Genomic DNA, 25,476 nt, shown 5'->3' on the forward strand with positions numbered 1-25,476 from the left:
GTGACAGACAGCAACTCACAGCAAAATGACAGGTACCTACTTGCACCAACTATTCATGTGCCAAGATCTACAGAGTATCTACCATATGACAGGCACTGGAAACAGGATGTGACAGAAAGCAAACCTAGGCCCTGACCTGGAGGCTTTGCAAATTTAGGGAGGAGAAAAATTAAGCAAAGCCTCATAGATAAAAACTATGACTCATGACACTAGTAAATGCAAAGGGAGAATGAAAGGTGGCCTGAGACTGTGGACTCGTGACACAAAATAACTTGATTCTGGAGTATAGTGGCATGGAGTCATTTAAGACAAAGACCCGTACTCCTCAAAGGCTTATTTGCTCCTAAGAACATCCCCATAACAGGTCAAGACTCCCCCTTACTCCCATGCTCTTGAATGTGCAGGCAGAATGCCATAGATTTCAGAAGAGTGGGATTTCTGAAGAAGTTGCTGTGGTTTTCATATGAAACCCAGAGCCTTGAGTTAGAAACTTAATTCCTGACACAACTGCATAGCTATCTGGGGCCTTTAGGAAACACTGGACCATGAGAGCTGTGCCTGAACAGTGGGTTGGCTTTGTTCTCTGGAGTGGATTGTTATAGAGTATTGCACCCAGTCTTCATATCTATCTGAAAATATCCTTCTAAGAGAAGAAGGATCTGCGGTGGCCACTAAGAGATTTCTGTCCACATGGAGTGGAAGGCATGGACCCAACATGGCAGAGCTTGAGTCTCTACACCTGGGTGCAGGTGAGGATGCAGCAAAAGCAGGCTGGGACGGGACTTCCACCAGCCAGGCCCTACCTTGTAAGGTCTTCTCGGCCTTCAAAATACAGTCACAAGCTGGGGACTTTATGTTGAAAAGATGCGCCTCCGAGGAGCATTCTAGATCCAAACCCTACCATGTGTGTTCCAGGAAGATGAATGAGTTGCTGTCCCTCTCCCCTTCTTTCTGTTCCTAAAACCTGATTAATTACTCTATGCTGACACCGTAAACAAGGCCCTCACTAGGTCGGTGCCATGAGCTTTGGTTTTTGGCCTTTAGAACAAAGAGCCAACTTTACCTTCATTTATAAATTACCTTGTCTGGTGGTGTTCCATTATTACGGCCCAGAATGGACTAAGATAGAGCCAGTTTAAAGTAAAAACACAGTTCTAATAAAATATGTGACACTGTACTGATCCCTAAAGAGAGGTGTCCCATACGAGAGGAAGAGAGTTCAGTTGCATTTTGCTTTTGGTTAATCCATGAAAACTGTCACTTTTATGTGTGTGTGTTTATAGCATAGGTCATTGCTTGCATGTAATCTGTAAACAAATGGCACTGTATTAGGTGCTCCAGGGCATCTTACTGAGGAGTTTATGTTTACTGTTATGGTCTGGGTGTGGTCACATTGTGACTGAAGACTGGTCTCTAGGGTGAATGAAGACCCTTTAGAAGGTAAAGCCTAGGTCTGAGATGCTTCTCACGCAACCCCTTTGAGGGCTTTAGGGATGCCCCCCCCTTGAGTTCATTAGAAATGCCTGTCACAAGAAGAGGAAAGCCCCCCACCTCTACTCCTGTTTGAGAAGTGACTGTCTTTTCCTGAGCTTTGTGCCGTTGTGATGTGACACCATCTTTCGCCCTCACCGCAGACCAACCCAATGGAACTGTTTCTTTATAACCACTTACAAATGATCCATTTTATGAATAAACTTGCTTCTTTACAACAAATGTTCTCTTAACTAAGGTATGGAGGAAAGGAGCTGAGAGTCCAGGCAGCCTTGTGGTCCTCCCTGCGAGCTTGAGTCGTACTGGGATCCTCTCTTACAGCACAGCCAGGACCGGTAAGGATGGACAAACACAAATCACAACAGCCTGTTTCCTTGCAGAATGCGAAGGATAAACCTACTGCGCTGAGAATATCCCACCAATGCTTCTCTAAGTCCTGAGGCTGATTAATCACTGGAGGCCCGGTCCCTCCCAGCCTGTCTAGAAAAACTACAGAGGAGATTGTCCCCGCTCCTTCTTTATCCTTCCCAAGAGCACTCCAGTGTTAACTGCACACATTTATCTCCCGGCCAGCGACTTTCCCTGGTCAAATTGTTCCCATTGCCAGAGGAGCTTTGGCCCTAGCCTCTGCAAGAATACTTACTCATCAAGCACAGTGAAAGACTGGAGGTTTCGCAGATAAACATGTAAGAATCAAAAGGAAAATTGGGACAGTGAGAAACAGACTCAATTAAGTGCAGCGCATAATGGAAACAACTGAATGAAAGCCATACAATTAGCTGTTCGTAAGTTTTTATTTTATTTTTTTCCAAACATCCTTAAGAATCAGGCACATTTGTCATGCCCTTTGACCTACTGGGACAGGACCAGATTCTTTTTTCTGAAACAACAGGACATTTTTGCTCAGCAGTATAGAGAACCCCCAAAGCCACTTCCCTTAACCAACTGATAGTGTCACTTTTCAAACAGGAAGTGGAGACAGCAAAATTTTCACTGAGGGGTTTCCTTTGTCAGTACTCTGGAGTCATCTGATTCGTGAGGGACAGGAATGATAAATTTAACTGTGCTGACTACTTTTTGAAACGGGACTAGATCTGCGTGACATCTCAGTGAAATTCGCTACTCACTCTTTAAGTTCCGCAGTGTAAATACACAGCGTGCTAAAACGAGTGACTGTATCAGTGATGAGACAGGCACATTGTTTTGTTCACCGCTTTAAGTCATTATAACTGTGTAAGTTGTTAAAACTGTAGAAGTCATTAAACTGTAAGTTTCCCCTGTCATCCAGCTCCTGGTCCTCTATTTCAGTTCCTCTGCTCTTTCCCATTCCCCCTTCCTATGACTTCACAGGGCCCCACCAAGCAGCCTGTTCCCTCCCTCCTCCTCACACCTATTTCTTCTGAATCTACCTGTTCTTCCTCCCCCTTACCCCTGGGTCAACACTCAAGTGCTGCCTCTGCTTTTCCCTTATTTCCTCCCGGCTTCAGCGGAACTAAAACTCTGTCTTAGTTAACATCACACTTCTCTGCTGACTACAGACAAGCATGAACACAGGCAGCGTGGCCCTCAGTGGCTTCCGTAGTAGAGCTCTGCCCTCATTTCCACCTCTATGGTTTTCTAGCCTCCATACTTGCAAATACAGGAAAGGTTTCATTTCCTGCAATGTTTATTGTTTTTCCCACTTGCATACCATGCCCCTCTCTCTGCCTGGAATGTCTTCCCACCCTCTCCCCATCCTCTCAGTCCATCAGGATGCTTTGCTGTAAGCCTTCCTGTCAGCCCTAATTCCACAGGACACCAGCGCCTGCCTGGAGGTCTTGGGACAATCTTTTGGTACCTGCGTTTTAGTATTATTTAATCAGTGTTTCTCAGGCATTATTTTCCTCTGACTTACTGGAATCCTCCTGGAAACCATGAATATTTCAGAAGTGTAACTGTGGGGACTCAGGTCATTGATGCTGAAGACTAAATAAATGAAATATTCGTGATAGACAAGGGCTGTTGTTGTTTCTTTGGGTGGTACTAAAAATAACACCTGGGGCCTTCACATGCTGGGCAAGCTCTTTATCACTAAACTACATCCTCACCCTTGATGTATGGGTTCTTCATTTATTGGTCTTTATTTATTTATTTTTCAAATTTCCATCTCCTTTTCAAAAGAAAAAAAATTGCAACTTCTGTTTATGCGAAATTCAGAAATGTATACAAATTCATATTTGTAAAGCCATTATAAAATCTAATATCGGTCCCAACCGGATTAAAATTAGAAATTCCTTAGAGCCGAAGAACAACCTTGGCAAATGGTGCTGAGAACCAAGTGGATAGTTATGGCGTAGCACAGGAGAGCTGCGGCTGGTGCTTTGAGTTGTCTATTCATAACATGTGCAGCATTATTTTCACTTGTCTCTAAGTCAAATGGCCATTTTCTGTCCTACATTTACCCACATCGAGCACGAATAGAACAGGTTTAGCACGTGGCATTTCCTGAAGTTCACACGTGGCATAAGCTTACAGCACATCACTGCTGCTGTAAATGTCAGCGGCTCTCAATTTTCCAGCTTTAGACTTTCCTATTGGAAGGAGTTCATGAAGGCACTGAGCTACGCTCTGTTTCCAAGCACCATCAGGGCCTAACCATCCCAGAAATGCATGTGCTTTTATAAAACCTTCCAAGAGGTGATGGCATGGCACAGGACTTTTTTTCCAGTCTCCCCAAATCCTTGGCATTTCATCCGAGCTATAAACTCCATTCTTCTAAGAGTAAAACTGAATATCGAGTCTTAATGCATAGAAACAAAGGCTGAATATTCATTGAAATACATTCCAAAAAAGAAAGAGATCCAGTGGAGCCCTGTGGGTTTCTGTGACCCACTGTGTGGACTTCTCTTGAACCCTCCCAGAACTGCCCACCTCCTCCTGCCTGGGAAGCTGAAATTCCTTGGGCCTCTGCCTCGCTTCTATGGGCCTTCTGGAGAGCCCGGCCAGTGTGTGGGTACACAGAACTGTCAGGGCTCAAGGTCAAGTGCTGTGAGTCCCAGTGTGGCTTCTTCCTACCAGCACTGGAGTCTGGTCAATTCTATAGTATCTATGGACACTTAATTTTTTATCAGCATATACACAACTAACATGAGAGGATAATTTAACATTTTAAAACATTTAGCATCTAGGCAATGACAACTCTACCAAATTCAGGATGATAATTTTCAAACACTGCATTTTTCTCCAGATACGTACATGATGGCAAATTTTCAGACTTATTCAATTATCCATTTCTTCATTCACTCACCAGATATTTATTTAGCATGTGGCAGGCTTTAAGGATACACTGGTCATTAAGAGACATGGTCCCTGTCATTGCAAAATTTTCTAATGTGTGGCCTATTTCTCCCAATGGATGTTGAATAAACGAATAAAACTGCCTCAGAATTTACTAACCCTGGCCTGTACTAAGCTTCCAGAATGTTGCAGTACAGTGTGGCACCACTGTTGGAGGAAGTGGGAGTGACAAAGAGCATGGTTGGCAGTGTGGCACTTCAGAGGCAGTAGCCGGTAGTAAGAGTATGAGCCATGAGAACAGGATATGTAAAGGCACAACATCAGCTGGTGTTTTCTGCACAAAGTCCCATTTAAAATGAAACAATCCCACAGGACAGGTCTTAGTCTCTCTATAAAGGTGAAGATAAAATGGGGCGTAACAAAAGACTTCAAAGAATAGGAGGGATACAGGGAGAGCTTGATCAGTGGGTACTGTCTTAGTTTCTCTTCCTGATGCTGTGATAGAATACATTGATAAGAATTAACTTAAATGAGAAGAGATTTACTCTGGCCACAGCTCAAGGTTCCAGTCCATCACCGCAGGAGATCCACAGCAGCAGGAGTGGACGGTCACATCTTACCCTCAGTCAGGAAGCAGGCAGCACCATGCTCCGCTGCCTTTCTTTCTTTTAAGATAGTCTGGAACCTAAGACCAGGAATGCTGCCAACAACTTTCAGGATGGATCTTTCCATCTCAATTAACGTAACCAACCTGTCAGAGTCATACCCAAGAATTAAATCATCCCTCAGTGTATGTCTAGAGCAGTAGTTCTCAACCATCCTAAATCTGTGACCCCCTGATAAGATTTTTATGTTGTGGTGACCCCTAACCCTAAAATTATTTTCATCAGTATATCATGCTGTTACTTCAGAACTGTAATTTTTGCTACTGATATGAATTGTAGTATAAATATTTTTGGAGACAGAGGTTTGCCAATGGGGTTGAGACCCACAGGATGAGAACTACTGGCCTAGAAGCTCATCTCTTTAGTGACTCCAGAGCCTGTAAAGCTGACAATTAACACTGATGGTCACAGGTAAGACAGCGTTGAGGATTTCTTGGTCTGGGGGATGGCTCAGTGGTTAAGAACACCACTGATCTTGCAGAAGACCTGGGTTTGATTCCTAGCACCCACATCGAGCAGCCTACAGCTATATAGCTTTAAGGGCACACAGCACCTCTGACCTTTGACTTCCAGGGACTCTTGTCCACATCCACATCCACACAATTTAAAATAATAACAATAGGTTTTTGAAAAGAGTGTCTGCTATGCTTTAGCTCACTGAGTAGGATGATTACAGATAACAGCAACACACTTACTGCCCTGTTTATAAAACTAGAAACACGATTGTGGCCGTTTCCACCATAAAGCAATAGTAAGCGATGGAGACGATGGGTCTGTTTAGCGTTATTAAAGTGTATTATGCAATGTGTGTGTATGAAAACATCACATGGTACCCCACTGATATGTACAACTTTGTGGTTTTATGTAGCATTTATAAACAAAGTTGAGAGAACTAAGAAGATTGATCCGTGGTTAACAGCAGCTGTTACTCTTGCCTAGAACCAATTCTGTTCTCAGCACCTGTAAGGCAGCTCACAACTATCAGTAACTAGAGCCAGATAATATCTCCTTTCCTGACCTCTGCAGACCGTATGCACTCATGCAGTGCAAATTCATACATGCATGCAAAACATTCACATAAAATAAAATAGATAGAACTTTAAAATATTTTTTCAAAAGAAAGCTGGGGACCACAGTAATTTAGGTGAAGCTAGGAGAAATTACAAACTGTATGGCCCATGTTACTGCATCCTAAGCCTTCCATAAATGGATCCTTTTATGGGGTCTCTTTTCATACAGCAGAAATGAACCGATTGATACAAACAGACAGATGCAGTAGAGAACCTGAATGGAAGGCAAGCCAACAGCTATACGTGTCTACAGACCTAGGAAGGTCCATCTATATTGTCACACGAGCAACAAAGTATGTCATACTCCAATTACAAGAGCAAAATCCAGTCCCTGTGTAGCCGTCTAACACAGTAAGGACTCTGGAAGATGGCTTGTTCTCCACAAGCACAGATGGGTGTATTTGCTCTGAGCACAGACTTACCAATTACAAACCCTAGGCCCTTGAAGCCACCAAATACTGACCTTGACTCAAGGTACCATGGCATCGAAATGTATGCAGAAGACACCTGAGCTATTCAATGACTAGCAAACACCCTAGGAACATGCCTCAGAATCTCACCCCTGAAAGAAATATTTTCATCTCTTACCTTTAGTTTCCAAAAGCAAACCACTTGATTGTGTCTGCTGATAAAGAAATTACTATAATGTACTACCAAAATTCCTGGCCAGGTATTTACAGGCAGTCATGTTAGAGAACAAAATTGCTATGGCAACAGGAATAATTCTGGCATCCTTGGAGAATCAACCTGTCTGGAGTACTGCTGTGTAGAAATACAGACAAAATTGGGCTGGAGCAGAAGGGGAGAAGTAATTTATATCTAGGAAATGCCAAATGTAAAACTGGCCAGGTGTGCTGGTACTTGCCCGTGAGCTTAGCAGTCAGGAGACTAAGGGTAGACTAAGAATTCAAGAATAGCCTGGGCTACATAGAGAGTTCTCAGAAAGGTGAGGGTACACAGTGAGATCTTGACTCAAAATAAATAAATAAAACTGAAATACGTTTTTAAGTGCTATACTGTATTGTCAACAAGTTATATAAATTAATTTTATTAAAAAATTTTCTATTATCCCTGTGGATAAAGAGAATCATGACTGAGATGATTGAAAACATAAAACCACGAAGTTGCTCCATGTAGTATGGAAGCGAATTATTATTAAGCTTCCTTGCTGTGTGCTCAAATCTACTTTCCTATTTAAATATGGTATGACTTGATATTATAATTTGAATTGCCTGAGTCCTAACAAGTCCTTTCACACAATTAACGTGGAAATATACTAGTGGAAGATAATGAAGAAAAAAAGACTGTAAATCAGTCATCTCTAAAAAGAAAAAACAGAAAATGAATTCCATCTCTTATTCCTCAAAACTGGAAAAATCTGTGTATTTCTTAAAGAGAGAAGTGTGTGTGTGTGTGTGTGTGTGTGTACACACGCACATGCATTCATGTGTGCATTTGCATGTCTGTGTGTCCCACAGAGCCAGAAGAGTGTCCGGGTTTCTGAAGCTGAGTTACAGGCAGTTGTGAGCCATTGGGAATCAAGCTTGGGTCATCCGGAGGAGCAACAAGCCCTCTTAACTGCTGAGCCATATTTCCAGCCCTCTCACCTGAAATGTACGTGTTTTTGTTTGGACACAGGGTTTCTCTGAATAGCCCTGGGTGGCCTTGAACTCAGAGATCCACCTGCCTTTGTCTCCCTTGTGCTGAAATTAAAGGTGTGCACCACCACCACTGGCAGTATGTTTAAATAATAAAATTAAGTCAGTATGGAATTGAAGTGCTAAAAATGAATTACAATCCTATCGGAGAGGGCTCACCACTGACCCAAAGACTCTGAAGTAGTTCCTGCAAGGGTCTGGCTCCTCCCACACATGTTCATTGTCAACAGGAACTCAACATCTCAAAGGTGATGTTTGACACTCCAGGAACCACAAGCTTAGAGCTTCACACATATCAAACAAGCGTCCTATCACTGACCTATATCCCAAGCCTGAAATTAGCTTTTAAAATACGAATCTTCTTGCAATTTTAACCTAAAATTTCTTAGCTAAACCACCATGGTGAAGATCTCTTGGATGGGCTGTAGGTTAGTGTGTTTATAAACAGCCAGAAGCCAGTGCCTTTTATTGGTAGCCAAAAGCCATCCCAGATCAAAGTTCACAAATGGAAACATTTTCATTCTTTTCTACTCCTCATTGGCTTGGGAAGATTTGAGCCAAATATCCAGCAGGCAATATGTGCAATAACACCAAAATCACATACATGGTCACTGGGATACAGCTCAAAAAAGAGAAAATGGCTGAAAGAGTTTATCTTTAAATACAACTCTCGCTTGTGGAGAGTTATACTAAAGTCTTTGTCCAAATGTTATGAAAAATACTGACAACCTGGTTTATAGAGTCAACTAAACATCCCCCTGTTACAATGTGAAAAGGACGTGTTTAGGTGAATGCAGAGAAGCTTCTGTATGATACCATCAATTACGGAAGACAAAATTGCGTGTGCTGACAAGGCCCTTACCTTCTCCAGTATAGCGTTGCCTTGGTGGGGACTGACGTTGTGCTGGCTGATTTCCCTCTTATACTTATATTCGTAAACTTGGTCAGTGATGTTGACCAGCAGAGTTGATGGGCTGAAGGACAACTTCCCACAATCGTAGACAGTTCCACTATCAATATCGGTCGGTGCTGTGGCATATCGTAAAATCAATCCCATGATGAGGCCTGAAACAAAGAACAAATAGTTGTACTGGAAGAAGGCAATCTAAAGCTCCCCTAATTGAGTGAATCAAATGTTTGATTTGGAGCCTATAAAAGCAACATGAAAAAAAAACAGCATTGCTTGGTTTGAAAATTCTTTGCTCACAGGTATTATTAACCCATTGGAGTATGTTGTTGGAATGAGTCATCGACATTGTTGCCTAAATACTCAGAACATATTTTCATGTTTTCTTTTTCATCCCCGACTTTGGAGGGGCAATATCCACCTTTACTATCCATTCAAAGTATTTAAGAGAACCTTTGCTCTGTGGGCAACACAAAAAAGCCTGCTATACAGGAGTTGGATTCCTGGGGAGGGCCTGTCTTGTAGAGATCTGCCCCCCTCACACCAACAGGATTCATTTATATTTCAGGCTCAGGGGGAGAGAAGGCCTTGTTCTCTTCCTGAGCTTATGACAAAGCAATAACTTCTCCAATTTTAAAGCAGGTATTGGGAACCAACAGAAGAAGATTTGGTCCAAGGACACAGGTCCAAGGTACAGATGGACTTAGGCTCCTAAGAGACACGGCTGAGCCACTGGATCAAGCAGCTTCCTTTCCAGCTACCAAATTCAGTTCCACTTGTCAGGCAACAGGGGACCTTTTCTTAAACTTTCAAACAATTTCCAGTTAAAGTTTTGCTTGCTCATAATCACATGGATTCTCATGATATAATATCCCTTTACTTGATTTCTAAGTTTCTAAAATTTATCTGGATATTCATGGTTATAAGATCACCATAAACCTTTTCAACATGAATTTATTAACAAAAGGGGAGAAAAGAGCTTTAGAGACCCAAAATAGCCCTTGATTTAAAATTTGTATTGATGTATCTGTTTGGGGAGAAATAATCCAACTTTACTCTTTCAAACTCAATTTTTGGAGGTTTTATCTCTTGCTGGTGAATTTTATAATCTAGTAGCATTTCTTTTCTTTTGCTCTTTATTTCATTTGTTTGTTTGTTTGTTTGTTTCTTAGGCAGGGTCACATGTAGTCCAGACTGGCCTCAGTCTCCCTATGTAGCCAAGGATTAACCTGAATTTCTGACCTTCCTGCCCCGGTCTCCTAAGTCCTGAGATTACAGGTGCACATCAGCTCACCCAGTTCAACATTTCATTTTACCAATGAGACACTTCTAATTAAATATTTTGTTCTACATACCTATATGTCTAAAATAAAAATATAGTTTTGGGCCTGGATGACCTTGAGTTTGTATAAACTGAAGATTCAGAAGCAGAAAATTCTAACACAACATGAACTGTGCAAGGGCAGCTGGGAAGCATGCAGTTACAGAGAGAGGCACTGAATAATGCAAAGACGGAGAACAAAGCCACATGAGTCTTTATTGTGATGAGCTGATTAGACAGTGAGCAGGGTCTGGGCTGCACATCTGGGTAGCAGCGGGAATCACACACAGTCAGTAGAAAGTGTATCCGTATCCAAGCTCTCTCTACAGCACGACTGTTAGGGGAGGGGGTTGCTCAGCCAAGGACTATTTCTTGGCTGCCTTGCCTCTGGCCAGATCACATCAATAGCATGTAAGCAAAAGTGATATGTTTCACTGCCAAGTTGGGACTTCTGTTGGGACCAGAGATTGCCTTGCCTGCAGGAAGTGCAGGGATGGTGAGGGAACAGAGATTGGGGGAAGGTCCAAACAATGATTGGCCTGGCCTGGGATCCACCCCACTGCAGAGGGCCAACCCCTACACTAATAATGATACTCTGCTGTGCTTTCAGACAGGAGCCTAACTTGACTGTCCTATGGGAGGCTCTGGCTAGCAGTGAAGGAATTGAGCGTGGCAGGAGTGGCTCTATTTTGTTTCTTGGACTCTGTCTTAAGTTGACTGTCCTTGGAGTGACTTGGCCCCCACCTTTGGGTTCCAAGAAGGGCCACCTGGCCCTCTACCCCACAGGTTGTCATAAATACCACAGAATATGTTAATGGGTTGTCCACCCAGCAGGCTATCCTACAGATATCTTAGATATCTTTTGGTTTGGTCAGTTGGCTTGGAACAATTAGTCTAAAGGTCACTTCGCTTGTTTAACCCCCACCCAAACTTACCCTTCCCTGTAACGCCAAGGCTTGGAATTCCCCACTTTGTGGTTTTTCCCCTTAAAAATTCTGCCCCCTTGAGACTTGGGGCCTCATTTTCTAATCTGCTGCTTCAGGGAAGATTGGCAGCCCAAGCTTAAGCTTGAATAAAGATCCTCGTGTGATTTGCAACAGACTTGACTCCTGGTGGTCTTTTGGGGGTCTCACGAGTTGGGCACAACAGAAGCAGATAGAGACAGATGCTGGGACTTGCAACCAAGCACAGGGCAGAGCTGGGTCCTGTAGAAGTGTTGGAGGAAAGATGGAAGGACCTGGAGGGGACAGGAACCTCACAGGAAGACCAACAGAGACAATTAACCTCGTTCCGTGTGGGCTTTTAGAGACTGAGACATCAACTAAGGAGCATGCATGATCTAGACCTAGGCTCCCTGCACACACAGCTGATGGCTGATCTGGTTTTCATGTGGAGTTTCTGGAGAGTGAAGTGGGGGGGAGGTACTGTTCCTAGCATGGACTCTGTTGCTTGCTTTTGAATCACTTCCTCCTGGCCTGGATCACTACCTTGCCTGGCCTCAGGGGATGAGGATGTACTTGGTCCTAGTGTGATTTGATATGCTGGGGGGGCTCCACTTTTCAGGGGGAGGAAGGGGAAGGGAAGTAGAGGTACTAGAAGGAGGGAAGGGAAGAGGCACCATCAGGATGTAAAGTAAATGAACTAATATTTTTTTTTTTCAAAAAGTGACTTGAATGAAGAATAAATAAAGTCCTCTCCAGTGGGTTCACTATAAGTTAAAAAGAAGAAAGAAAGAAAGAAAGAAAGAAAGAAAGAAAGAAAGAAAGAAAGAAAGAGCAAGTCCTTACCACAACAACAAATGCCTACTTGTTGGTATAGTTAAGTTCACATAAGGCCTCAAAAACTAAATGGTCTTGTCCAGTCCTGAACCAGTTTAAGTCTCAGCCTTCAAGAAGAATCACCCTGAAGTAAGTGAAGGCATTTGCAGCACACAGTAGGCAGCTGTATTAGTCATGAAAATGCCTCTGAGGGGAAAAAAGTTGGCATGGCCTTTGCATCTGTGTCCCTGGATCTATCAGCACATGCATGTTGAGTCATTCTATACCCTGTTCGCAGCCCGTGTCTGTGCCCAGTGTGTTTAATAAGGCAAGTCTCTGGAGACCCCTCTGAAGGACAGCCACAGGCACAATCTCCCCATAACTTTCCCAAACCTTTCTTAGAATTGCAGTGTATGAGAAAGGTCCCCTGCACAACCTCTCTTCCTCTTCTTTCTCCATAAATCTTACCCCAACATCAAAGACAGAGAGCTATCCTGGAGTTCCCATAACCCTTTCCCGTTTTCTCCCAAAGAAGCTTCCCATAGTAAATTATTTTCTGTAGTTAATCTCTTCCAGTACTTCCTTCTTATAGGATCCAGCTTAACACATGAGCCAAAGTTTGCTGCAAAACCCCAAGTGTTGGAAGGAATCAAATCTTGGCAGTTTGCAGAGGCGCCATGGCTGACACACCCATGCTGCAGGAACAGCAGCTGGACAGTCCTTGCTTCTCAGTGGCCAGGAGCTCCCACACAGCCTCCCACTGTTTTTCACAGGCAAACTCAGAGCTTTGGGCCCATGGAGACACAAAGTTGGCATGGTGAGCTGACACGCTGCACTGGCAAGACTACGTGGGAGTAGAAAATCATGAGTAGAAGGGATAAAGGAGAAATAAGCTGTCACCGTATCACAGATGAACAGAAGACTAACCACGATGGCTGCAGAACACAGAAGCACTATTTCCGCTGGAAAACAAGAAAACCAGACAAGCAAAAGAGCTACCCTGCCTCAGTAAGGGACCACCTCTCAGACACGTGCTCACAGCCGAAACCTGGATCTGTCCCAGCACTCAGAACTCTTCTCTGAGACCAACATTTTTTTTTTCAGACAGTCTATAATTACAAAGCATCAGGGTTTCTTCAAGTCTGAATGGTCATGCCTGAACCGCTAGGTGGGAAGAGGAGCCCTGATCTTCCTCAGCTATACCCAGGCCCCTTACAGAGCTTTATTGGCAGAGTTCCCAGTACCTGCAAAAGGTGCTTGGGTCCCACCTTGGCAAACTTACGCTCTCTCAGAGCCCTGCCCACAGAGCTCACTCGCCTGAGCACAGCCCACATAGTGGGAACCGCCCAGTGTTAAGAGCTAGTCTCCCATTCCGCAGACCTCTAATACACAATGACACCGTTAAAGCTAGAGCCTCTGTGCTGTGATGCGTCTCCTCTCCTCCACAAAAGACAAAAACTCTAGGCAGACTCGTAGTTGGATTTTTTCCAATGTGTAAACTCCCTTGAAGTCCCCAGGAAAAGGATCTGCTCTGTAGTCCAATCCCAGGGGTTTTTAAAGTGTCACAGAGGAGAACCTCGGCAAATGCTGTGATGTTCCCGTCCTTAAAAACTTTCTATATAACTGTCACCTAGCAGATGGCAGGAACACAGCTACACCCTGTCAGGACATGAAGGAGGAAAGAGGTAGCGATGCGTGGCTGCACACACCTATAATCCCAGCTCCTGAGAGAAAGGCAAGATGATCGAGAGCTCAAGGCAAGAATGGGCTACATAAGACTCTGTGTCAAACCAACAACTACCGAAACATATTTAAAAAGAAAGAAAGAAAGAAAAAAAAAGAGATGATGAAAAGAGAAAAGAGTTTCAGGGACGCTCCCACTAGGGAGCATTCAGAGACACTAGCCTTGTCATTTGGATTCTCTCTTATTTCATTGCCCACTTTATTCTACACGCATGCCACAGACAGAAGATGACGGAGCCTGCTGGCCTTTTCCTCCCTCGCCTTCTGGTATGCTAATGTCTTCTACAAATAAGGTAACTGCAATTGTCTCACTATAAACCTCATTTCACAGCCAAGTCCCCTGCATCCTGATGGCAGATATTCAATATGGTACAGAAACATCTGACAAGGCTTTGCTTAGGGAAATACGGATGGGACCTTAATATTTTTAAAAATTCATAAGTGGAAGCAGACGACAGGATGGTCTTCAAAATACAGACATATCCCAATAGGCTCTTTTGTGTTTACATGGCCACACATAGTGCCCCACAGCAGGGCAAAGCACAACTGCAGCTCCCTTGTTGCTCAGTTCTGTAGGAACGGTGCTTCCCAGGAGATGAAGGGCACAGCCAGCCCGGGGGTGGGTGTGAGTTTTATATTGCACAGCATTCACTCAAGTGCTGAATGGAGTTTACAAGAACTTGGAAGCCACATGCACACACAGTTCACACATGAAGACTGCAGGACAGCTGAGTTCTGGAGCTGATCCTCCCAAGCCTCGCTACCTGATATGTCTGGTAAAAACTATCATTTGCTAACTTTCTCTGCCTTCACTTAACAGAGTTGTATTTCTTTGTTTTGCGAAAGGGTCTCAAATTCATGATCTTCCTGCCAGCTCCTCACCAGTAGCTGATATCGTGTGCATACACACCACACATGGAGGATGCCCTGTTTTGCATTTGTTTTGTTTTGTTTCGTTGGCTACCCATCCATCCCCACACAGCCCAAGGTAAATTTACTTCAGTCTCAGCTCCAGGCACCATCTTTTTCCTCCTTGTTGACAACTGGCTCTGTAGTGTGACCTTATTTCTGGCATTAACAAGTTTGGGGCTCTCTGCCAGGGAGCATCATAGGAGAGTCTGAGAGACAGGAAGACAGGGAGGAGAGGGAAGGAGGAGGGGAGGAGAGGGACAAGGGTTTCTGTCACTTGTTGCCGAGTGAAACCCAGGTCCTGTATATGCCAGGAAAGTACTGATACTAGGCTCCATGCTCAGTCCTGAACACAACTGAAAACTCTATTAAATTTTTTTTTTAAAGTGTCAGGTGCCAGAGAATCTAAAGTAAAGACCAACAAGCCCTGGTAGCACTGGAGGAAGCTTCTCAGGGGAGTTTAGGGATGTGCAAGAGTTCAGTCCCTGGAGAAGATGAGGCACACAGCTGCTGGCCAGAGCATGCACAGATAAAGGAGCACCACTCTATTGAGCAATCAGGCAGCAGGGGTGGCCAGCGAGGGCATCGATGAAGGAAAGAGCATGACAGCCTGAGAAAGCCAAGCAGTAGACATTTCTAAGCATTGGTGTTTAACTACGTCTCTGATGCTTTTTTCTTTTTTTAAAAATTTATTTATTTATTATTAATTTCAGTTTATTCACATTGTATCCCAGCTGTAGCTCCCTCTCTCATCCCCCCCATCTGCCCTCCCTCCCTCTACTTGTAACTTCTTATTTGAAAGTTCTTTTCTGGACTTATCAATGTCCTGGTACGCACACTCCTTTAAAGAGATGACGAAGATTTGCGTATCGATGTCCAAATGCATTTCCCGACAACTTCCTGCTTAGTAATTTAGTTTTCGCCCTGAGCTTAGTCAGGGATGAAATGGAGAGTAAAACAATATATATACTGTGCTGTCTGTTATTTAAGGCTTTTGTTTTTTCCCTGCCCTCCCACCAACATTCTAAATTTGAAAGCGGAGTGTGGGTGTTGCTAAAAGAGATGCAGTTTATTGCTTCATGTTATTCACTATGGACTTGCCCTTGTGTGGATAAGACAGTTTAATGATAATTTTAGGACTAGCCTGTGGCAGCCTGAGTGTCCCCACACCCACCCAGCTGGAGAACCATCCATGACGTTCTTCCCCTTGGGACAACTTCAAAATATTTATCTTGTATATATTAGACAACACTCAATATGCTATGAACACATGTGTGCACATATGTAACACACAACATGCATGCACACATATATACCTGCAACCTAACACACATATTTCCCTGGGTCCTTTCTTTCTTTCTTTCTTTTTTGCTTTTTCTTTTTTGTGTTTTGTTTGTTTGTTTGTTTTGAGACAAGGCTTCTCTGTGTAGCCTTGACTGTCCTGGAACTCACTCTGAAGACCAAGCTGGCCTCAAATTCGCAGAGATCCACCTGCCTCTGCGTCCTGATTGTTGAGATTTCTAACATGTATTATAGATTATTTTCCCTGGAAATGACTTCAGGCACCAGCTTTTTATGGCCAACATCCTTCCTTGTGATCATGCTCAGAGGAAGTCAGCAGAACTGTAGAGACAAGAGGTTCTGACTAGATACGTATTGGCTAAGCAATGGTTTCTTACTTCATGGTTTTACACAGAACAATCCACCATTTTCCCCTTAGTAGAATAACGTAGACAGCAAAAGGGGCTCTCTAGAAGGGAGATGGTTTTCACCCTGGTGGGGTGGAGAAGATCGTAGAAAATGAAATCAGCATCTACCTGTTGAATTTTTTCCCTCCTGAAGCACTAGAGCGTGTGATTACACGGGTGTCACCTGGAAGAACACCTTTACCACCCAGTATTTCTGATCCCCCAGCCACCTGCTTTTAGTCACTGTCCTTTCCCTGAGGCTGCTGCTAGTTCAGGCTGTGAGAGGCACCATACAGGAGACACTAGAGACAGTAGTTCCCACCAAGAGCCGGTAGAACTGAGATCACAGACCACAGACTCAGCACGAAGCCCTCAGGGTCCTGAGGCCCCAGAGATAAAAGACATCATCTTTTAGACTCTTCCAAAAATTAAATTCAATCAAACTCACAGATGATGAAAGCCCATTTATTATTATTATTTTTTTATGATTCACATCCTTTCTCAAGCTACGTAAAGCAGCCACCACACACATTCTGACGTCCATATATATTTAAGACACAGATAAATGAGGCAGTTGGCAAGGTAGAGGAATCGAGATGTGGGTGGGTGGGTGTTTTGGGGGCAGCCTTGTCACCTTCCCTGGGATACCCCGGTTCCAGCTGAGTAGCATGAATGTGATGTCACAATGTCGCTTCTACTGGGTTACCTTGAGCACTTTGCTCTTGACACTACAGAAAAGGACTCAGCTGCCCCTGGCCACAGCGATTCCCCATTGACTGAACGGGCACACTCTGATTAGAGCACAGGGCTGACCCAAATCCGAGAGCGTGGATTTTGAAAAGTGTTTCCCCCAACTCTGCACAGCCTGTACATGTTCGAATGCTCAAAGTTACTGTCTTAGTTAGGGTTTCTATCACTGTGATAAAACACCATGACCACCACTCTGGAAAGCTATCTGGCGCTTTCTAAGACAACTAGGAATAGTGCTTCCTCCAGACCCAGCTATACTACTGCTAGGTATATACCCAAAGTTTGTTCAAGTACAAAAAAAGGACACTTGCTCAACCATGTTTATAGCAGCTCTATTTGTAATAGCCAGAACCTGGAAACAACCCAGATGTCCATCAACGGTGGAATGGGTACAGAAATTGTGGTATTTTTATACAATGGAACACTACTCAGCAATCAAAAAGGAGGAAATCATGAAATTTGCAGGCAAATGGTGGGATCTAGAAAAGATCATTCTGAGTGAAATATCCCAGAAGGAGAAAGACAAACATGGGATATACTCACTTATATAGACCTATAAGATATGATAAACATAATGAAATCTATACACCTAAAAAAGATAATCAATTGAGCGGACATGGGGTAAGATGATCAATCCTCGTTTAGAAGGACAGATGGGATGTGCATTGAACGTAGGACAGGAGTCTACTGAGCGCATCTGAAAGACTCTAACTAGCAGTGTTTTCAAAGCAAAGACTCATGACCAAACCTTTGGCAGAGTACAGGGAATCATAAGAAAGAAGGGGAGTTAGTCTGATGGGGAAAGGATAGGAGCTCCACAAGGACCAAATATATCTGGGCACAGGGTCTTTTCTGAGACTGACATTCAACCAAGGACCATGTATGGGTATAACCTAGAACCTCCACTCAGATGTAGCCTGTGGTAGCTCAGTAACCAATTGGTTTCCCAAAGTGAGGGGAACAAGGACTATTTCTAACAGGAACTCAATGACTGGCTCTTTGGTCTCCCCACCCCCAAAGGGAGGAGCAGTCCTGTTAGGCCACAGAGGAGGGCTTTGCAGCCAGTCCTGAAGATACCTGATAAAAGAGGGTCAGATGAATGGGGAGGAGGTGCCCCTATCAGTGGACTTGGAAAGGGGCACGGTGGAGATGAGGGAGGGAGGGAGGGAGGGAGGGAGGGAGGGAGGGAGGGACTGGGAGGGAATGAGGGATCGGGACACGGCTGGGATACCGAATTAATAAAATGTAACTGATAAAAAAAAAGAAAAAAAAAAAAACACCATGACCTGAGCAAGTTGGGGAGCTGGGGTTTATTTGGCTCACACTTCCGTATCACTCAGCTGTTCCCCATTGAAGGAAGCCAGGACAAGAATTCAAACAGGGCAGGAACCTGGAGATAGGAGCTGATGCAGAGGCCATGCAGGGGGCAGGCTGCTTACTAGCTTGCTCCTCGTGGCTTGCTCACCCTGCCTTCTTATAGAACCCAGGATGACCAGCCCAGGAATGGCACCACCCATGATGGCTGAGCCCTCCCCTCATCAGTCCTCCTTAAGATAATGCCTTAAAGGCTTGTGTACAGCCTGATCTTTTGGATGCGTTTTATTTAACTGAGGTTCCCTCCTCTCAGATGACTTAATCTTGTGTCAAGTTGGCATAAAGCTATTCAGCACAGGTACCATTGCCTGGGAAAGAATAAACCCTTACTAAACAATAACAGCTGTTCTAGAGCGAATGCTTGAGGCAGGTGGAAGAGGACAGGTGTCATAGCCCTGAGTCTGAAACACAGCCCCGCAAATGCCAGTCACTCTGTGTCTTTGAGTATTGAATTTCTCATCTGTAGCATGAATGCAAATTCTTTTCTCTATGCACTTGTGCACACATATACTTACATGCTCATACTCACACACACATTGATGATATGAAGAAGCCACACAGAACCAAACTGGCAAGCTTTGAGGCCCACACATGGCCTCAAGTGCCTGTGCAGCATCAGACACATCACTTGATTCTCTGCTGTCCCATTTTGCCTATCTAAAAATGCCTGTTGTGACGATGAATCAGTTGATACATATAAAGTCCTCACAACTGTAAATTTTGCATTATGCATACTATTTGTGTTAACTAGTTTTTTATTATATATCAGCTTCTAGAGATAACAAATGTTAATACTCCCTGTCACTAACCACATACGTTTAATTTAATTAGACTCTAGATAATAGTTTGAGTCATAAACCCCTTCTCTTGGTGTGCTTTATCAGTAGCCCTTAAGACCTGAAAGGAGCAAAATGAAGAGGCAGCAGCGCAGCCAAGCCAAAGCCCCACACATTTGAAGGTTCAGAACCCCAGCACAGTACACAGGTGTACTTAGAATACAGAGATGATTTTACTTAAAAAAAAAAACATCCTTCCCTCTTTGATTTTTGCAGCAGAGCCTGACTGCCTACCCTTCCCTGGCCAATAAGTTACTACGCAAATCAGGGTGATATGAAATGAAACTTAGGTTGATCCTCTTGCCTCAGCATGCCCCAATATAACACCTTATGTAGAGACAAAATGTTCTTGATTCATTTCTTCCACTTATTTAATTTAGCCAACACCATTCAGTGTGGAAAACCTTGGGCAGATCCCTGAAGCGCCCACATCAATCTTTTTATAACACAAGAGAGGACAATTTGAGTATATTGGACTCTTGATCCTAACTACCCTTCCCAAAGATCCTTTGAGTTAAGGTAGAGCCTTGAGTTAAGGTTTGGCGAGAAAGGGGCCCTACAGAGATGCGCACAGCCATCGCCAACTCCTGTGAGAAGTCATTCCTCACTTCACTTTTCCAGTAGGAAATCACCGAGATTTACCGAACACCCAATTCAAATCAAAGCCAGCCCAGAAGAAGTAAGAGTGGGAAATCAATGCTAAGTGAAATTGTGTCTATTAGACAGGACTAGGTGGCACGATCACCTATTTGAATCCACAAAGAAAGCTACTGGGTTTCACAGAAGTAGCTCTGAGATGTCTGACTGAAGTCTGTCTTGGCCTGAATTCTGGAGAAATGTTGAAGCTAGCAAAGAGTTCATTTCCTCCCGTTTCAAGATGGGCAAACTCAGACCAGAAATTAAATCGTGTGATAAAGCAATACATACAGTTACTGAGAGGAAAAATAAAATAAAACAAAACCCAGCAGCTTTAAGAGCTCTAGACCTCAAAAAGGAGCATTGGTGTTTGCTGCTTTCTCTACAGAGTTTGTCAGGTTTCAGCAGGCAAAGTGCCTGAGAAGGAACACTCAGGTGGATGTGGAGGGATGTGGTGATGAATATCCCCTATGGGTCTGTCTGTCAGGAGTGCAGGCTGAGCTGGGACAGAGCCAAACTGTACCAATAAGGTGGAGACACATCACGTCCAGCAATCCAGTTTCAGCTGGTAACTTCTGAGAAGAGCTGGGATGAAATCAATGCCCACACAAGATTTGGGGAAAGGACGCTTTTATAATTATAGTTTCTTTAACCCCCCCAAAAAAAAACAACTAGCTGTTGATTAAATTAAATCGCCCTATTAAACTGTAGACAAGAATGTGTTTGCAGGATCAGAAAAGGTGCGAATATTATGGAGGTTTGAATGAACCCAAAAGTCTAACTATAGAGGCTTGGGATTTCTTTGGTCCTTGCTAAATGATGATCAAATTTCTACATGAATTCAGGGCAGTATCTACATTAGATGATAGTAAGATCAAAGGTAGGACTCCAAGATGCTTGCATTATTTTGTCCCTAATCTTAAAGGTATGGCATTACAAATGTCGTACAAGATGTGACAGCCCCTAGAGAGAACCAATGGACTCTTTAATGCTATCAGGAACCAAATAGCAAGTGCTCTTTCATGAACACTGAGGGGATAAATATATGCCTCAAATAAGCAGCACTAAGTGTCCCAGCTGCTGTCAATCAATATTTTTACCATTAACGCTCATTCGGGCTTTTAGTCCCGTTTAAATGATTATTACTGTTGCTTATTCTTCCATTTTGAAATAACCAGAGCCATAGGATGTCAGGAATGACAATTTCCTTTTACTATGCCTGGTGAAGCAAAAATATCGCTACTATGCTGCTGCTAATTTTTAAAAGCATCTCATGACCCATAATAATGAGAGAAAAACCTCTTTTTTTTTTGTACAAGCAATTACTTGTATTTGGATCCTTAGTTTTATTTCTAATCAACACAGAGGAAACCTCTTGGCATCTATGACCCTGAATATGATATTTTAAGATTAACAACTTGAAAATTGTTTCTAGCAATAATTATGAAAGAACAGTTCAACATTCTGCTTGGTCACCTTGCTCCTCATTTATCCCCTAAACTGTTCATTTTCTAAGCCTCTGATCCCTAGAATTTTTTAAATTGGATTCCCAGGTACACTGATTAAATGTATCAACATCTATTACATCTTCTAAGAGACATTTGGCACAGGTCACCAGTGTGCCTGCAGAGAAGCCAAAACACAGGAAAGGTGGTGCCTGAAGAAAATACTGTTCTCAGTAGAGGGGCAAACAGACAATGACGGCGAGAACTGCAACCAGAGAGGTAGGGGCTGCCGGCCTAATTCACTGATGAGCTTGAAAGGAAAGGCTACTAACCATCCAAGGTGCTTCCTGGCAAGCCTGTGGGGGGGAGGGCGCTGTCACAGTCTACTCTAAGGGGTCTGTCGGTCTTCACAAAACAAGAAAATTAAAGTGTCTAAGTCTGTCTTCTTTTTCGTTGGTCCTCATTATGGCTCTAGCCAGACTACTGTAGAAACAATGACTTCCTAGATTCAGCAAGGGTGTACCCCGAAATTTCAATTTGTCAAACCCTCCTGGAAAAGAAAACCAGATGGCCAGCCCTTAGTGGGTTTACAACAGGAGCATGTATTTGGCACCTGCTCATTTCTTTACCACCCACGCCCCCCCATACACACACTTCCTGGAATATCACTGAAGGCATTTGCTTATTACTGTCTCTACATCCTTAATTAAAAGGCATGCTGAGCCCCAGGTCAGCACCCAACCAATACCATGACCTGCATCTAAGTCCTACGCCCTCTGCAAAGTGAGGATTCTGTTCTGTAAGGTCCCTTTCCACTGTGTGCATTTCATATTCATTTACAAGGACTGGGTGTGTGGGATTCTCTCCATCTTACTATTAAGAGTTTCTTAGAATTCCTTTTTTTTTTTTTTCAGTTTGTCTGCTTCATTTACATCTCTGACAGAAAGTCTGCATTAAGCACTTCAGTATAGCATTTTGATTATCCTGGAAGAGGTTACATGGAGGCCATCCTGATGAATTATTTTCAGAGTCTACCCTGGAAAATGAATAAGAACCTCATTAACAGCTTGAAATGTATGAAAACACATGGAGCATGGAGGACCACCAGGCCTGGCTGCTCAGCTTGGGGAGGACCATCTTGCCTGCTTATTAACCACATCTAATTACTTCAGTCAGCTGGATGCATCCAGCACTCAGGGAAGCAGAGGCAGGCTGATCTCTGTGAATTTGAGGCCAGCCTGGTCTACAAAGTGAGTCCAGTAACAGCCAAGGATACACAGAGAAACCCTGTCTCACAAAACAAAAAAGAAAGAAAGAATTAATTCAGTCAAACTAACTACTTTAATAAAACAATATCCATACTATAGGGAAGAAATTTGGTTTTTTAAAAAAGTTATAATTTAAGTAAGTGTAAGGAGGTGGATAAATCTTTCCTTCTAATAAAGACTTAACTTTTTTAACAGTATTATTATTAATCACTTACAATTTATTCACTTTGAATTCCGGTTGTAGCCTCATTTCTATGGTTTGTTACGCAGGGACTTAATCTTAAATCTGTGTTGTATCGGCAAAGTATGCACAGCCCTTTGATGTGATGTTAAGGATGGCCCTGCAACTGGCTTCTCAGATTACATCCTGTATCCTTTTGATTATTTATTACCCGAGATAGGGAAAGAGCCTAGTGAATCGATTGTGGAGAAAGGGAAGATGACTCATGTCTGAATCTCTGCCTCTGAAAGCACTAAGCCCTTCTCTAAAGAAGGCCTGTCTCTTCTGAGTTCAGCTCCCACCCCGAAAAGTTGCGTTGTGTGCTGTGTGACTTTCAAAACAAAGGAACTTAACTCTGCTCCGAACTGGGTGCCTGAAAACAAACTGCACTGCTGGGCCTTAAACGTCTGTCCTCTAGCTCAAGTGTCTCACCGGGGACCTAGTTAAGGATGGGATATCTCATGCCTTCCCTTCAGGGCAGTGCTTGGTTAACAGCAGGGCATCACACACACTTAACACGTAAAATGTGCACTCATCTTTTTCCCTGGACCTCAGACACACAAAAGGGCCTCGAGGCTTTTGGGGGGAAAGCCAAAAAGTATGTTCTTTGCCATGCATTTTGACAGCCCCTTGACTGTTTCCATTGCATTCGAAGTTGTTATTTTCTACTAGGTGGGATGAAAGTAGTGAAGCCAGTTGGAAGTGAGACAGTTGCCTCAGCACCAGCTCAGTCCTGTATCCTACTGAAAAAAAAAAAAAAAAAAAACCTAGGTAATCCGGTTTAGTCTGTATAGACTACATAATCACACTTTATTAAACTTCTCAAAAAAGGTGGATGGCATGGTGACTTGCACAGAAAGAGTATCATTTTGGGAGGTTAAACCTAAACCTAACACTTTTCCCCTGTGGTTTAAAGAATCAGGTGTGGTTACCTATACCTACTATTCCAGCACCCAGGAGGATGAGGCAGGAGGATGGCTGTGAGTTCCAGGCCAGCCTTGGCTACAGAGTGAGGCCTGTCAATTAAAAAAAAAAAAAGAAAAGAAAGAAAGAAAGAAAGAAAGAAAGAAAGAAAGAAAGAAAGAAAGAAAAGGGAAAAGGCAGAAGCAGAGGGGGTGTGTGAAAGCACAAATAGGTATTATAAACAAGATCCTATAAAAATCAGGCTGAGCAATGGAAAGTGTTGCATCGGAAAGTCTTGGCTTAACACTTTTATGATCAGAAGCTAAAAACACTGCTCAGAGGATGAGAAAGGGTTTGGATGCAATTATTCCCACAATTGTGTCTGCTTCTACAAGCATCTCTTCTTGAAGATAGTTGAAGGAGTATTTTCTCTACGCAGTCCGGAGCTATCTGGTTAACTTTGCGCCGCTCCTCTGGCTGCTCTGACTACGTTGCCATCACCTCCCGCTGTCGTGACTAGTGCTCCATGACTCCCCGCCTGACAAAGGACTGCAGCTGTCAAAGACTCAGAACGCGCTGCCTCAGAACAGGGCTGTGACAGCCGCTCGGTGACCAGGCGGATCTCTCCCGCTCCTCTCCAGCGTCCCTAACGCCGCAGCACCTCTCCTCCAGCTAATGACACTTCAGTCAGCGCCTTCTCCTCACTTTCTGTACTTTGCCATCTGAGCAGCAAGTCTCTAATTAAGCCCAGGCAACAAGTTTCACATCCCATCCCACCGCTTACGCACTCACCGTACACCATCGCGCCTCCAGTCTCGTGCAAGAAGCGGAATCGATGATTTTTAAACAGCCAGATGGTTAAAATGGTAAGGATGAGCAAAAAATTAAACGCGAGCAGCTCCACCGCTCCCTGGTGTTGAAAATGATCTTCATCCTTCCCTGACGTAAGCCGAAGCTGCCCCGCCATTCTGCACTCGACCGTGATGCTCAGAGAAATCCCTGGATGAGGGATGAGCACTCTGATGAGGGATGCCTGGGACGGGCTGGCGCCCACAGAATTTCGGAATAAACGCTGCTACTTTGTTGCTACTTCACGGGCATTCAAATGGCTTAGCATTCAGACGGCTTCTAGTTACAACTTCCTGTTTCTCTCTTAAAGCAGCCTCGTCTCTTTTCAAACTCCAGAGGGTGGATTCATCATTGAAGACTTGTCTTTAAATGATTCATTCTGTGGAGGGTATCGTTCACGGAGGTTCAATCTGCCTTCAAGATGTTAATATCTAGACTCGCGGCCATCCTGTTTCAGCATGATTTCTCAGGCTGTGTAACTGGCAAACTGTAGGTTGATAAGAAAACAGTTCGACTGAGCGCATTAGTATTTTCCAGATCGAAAAGGGCAAGTCCAAACCCCTACCTTCACCTCCTCAGGTTTCTCCCCTCCCACCAGAGCCTCCCATGTGAGGAGGATTGACAGATGTCATTTCGCAGGAGCATTTCTGACATGGAGAAGCACAGATCCAACACATGATTCTCTCACTTTTTATGATTGTTAGTCTCAG

At 43.6% G+C, this 25,476-nt stretch overlaps 1 protein-coding gene across 2 annotated transcripts in view; it reads right to left on the reverse strand.

The window, feature by feature from the left end:
• The window catches only part of Slc9a9 (solute carrier family 9 member A9), a 540,735-nt gene extending 515,459 nt beyond the window's left edge, over positions 1-25,276 (reverse strand). The window contains exons 1-2 of one of the 2 annotated variants that reach the window (XM_060385517.1): positions 24,710-25,276; positions 9,023-9,225 (exon numbers count right to left, since the gene is read on the reverse strand). In XM_060385517.1, the coding sequence (XP_060241500.1) occupies positions 9,023-9,225; positions 24,710-24,884 (378 nt within the window). In that variant the 5' untranslated portion in view covers positions 24,885-25,276. The remainder of the gene's footprint in view (positions 1-9,022; positions 9,226-24,709) is intronic. The other variant, XM_060385518.1, reaches the window with a different exon arrangement.
• Positions 25,277-25,476: the final 200 nt, after the last annotated feature.

Source organism: Meriones unguiculatus, chromosome 6 (assembly GCF_030254825.1).
Source record: "Meriones unguiculatus strain TT.TT164.6M chromosome 6, Bangor_MerUng_6.1, whole genome shotgun sequence".
NCBI classification, from domain to species: domain Eukaryota; kingdom Metazoa; phylum Chordata; class Mammalia; order Rodentia; family Muridae; genus Meriones; species Meriones unguiculatus.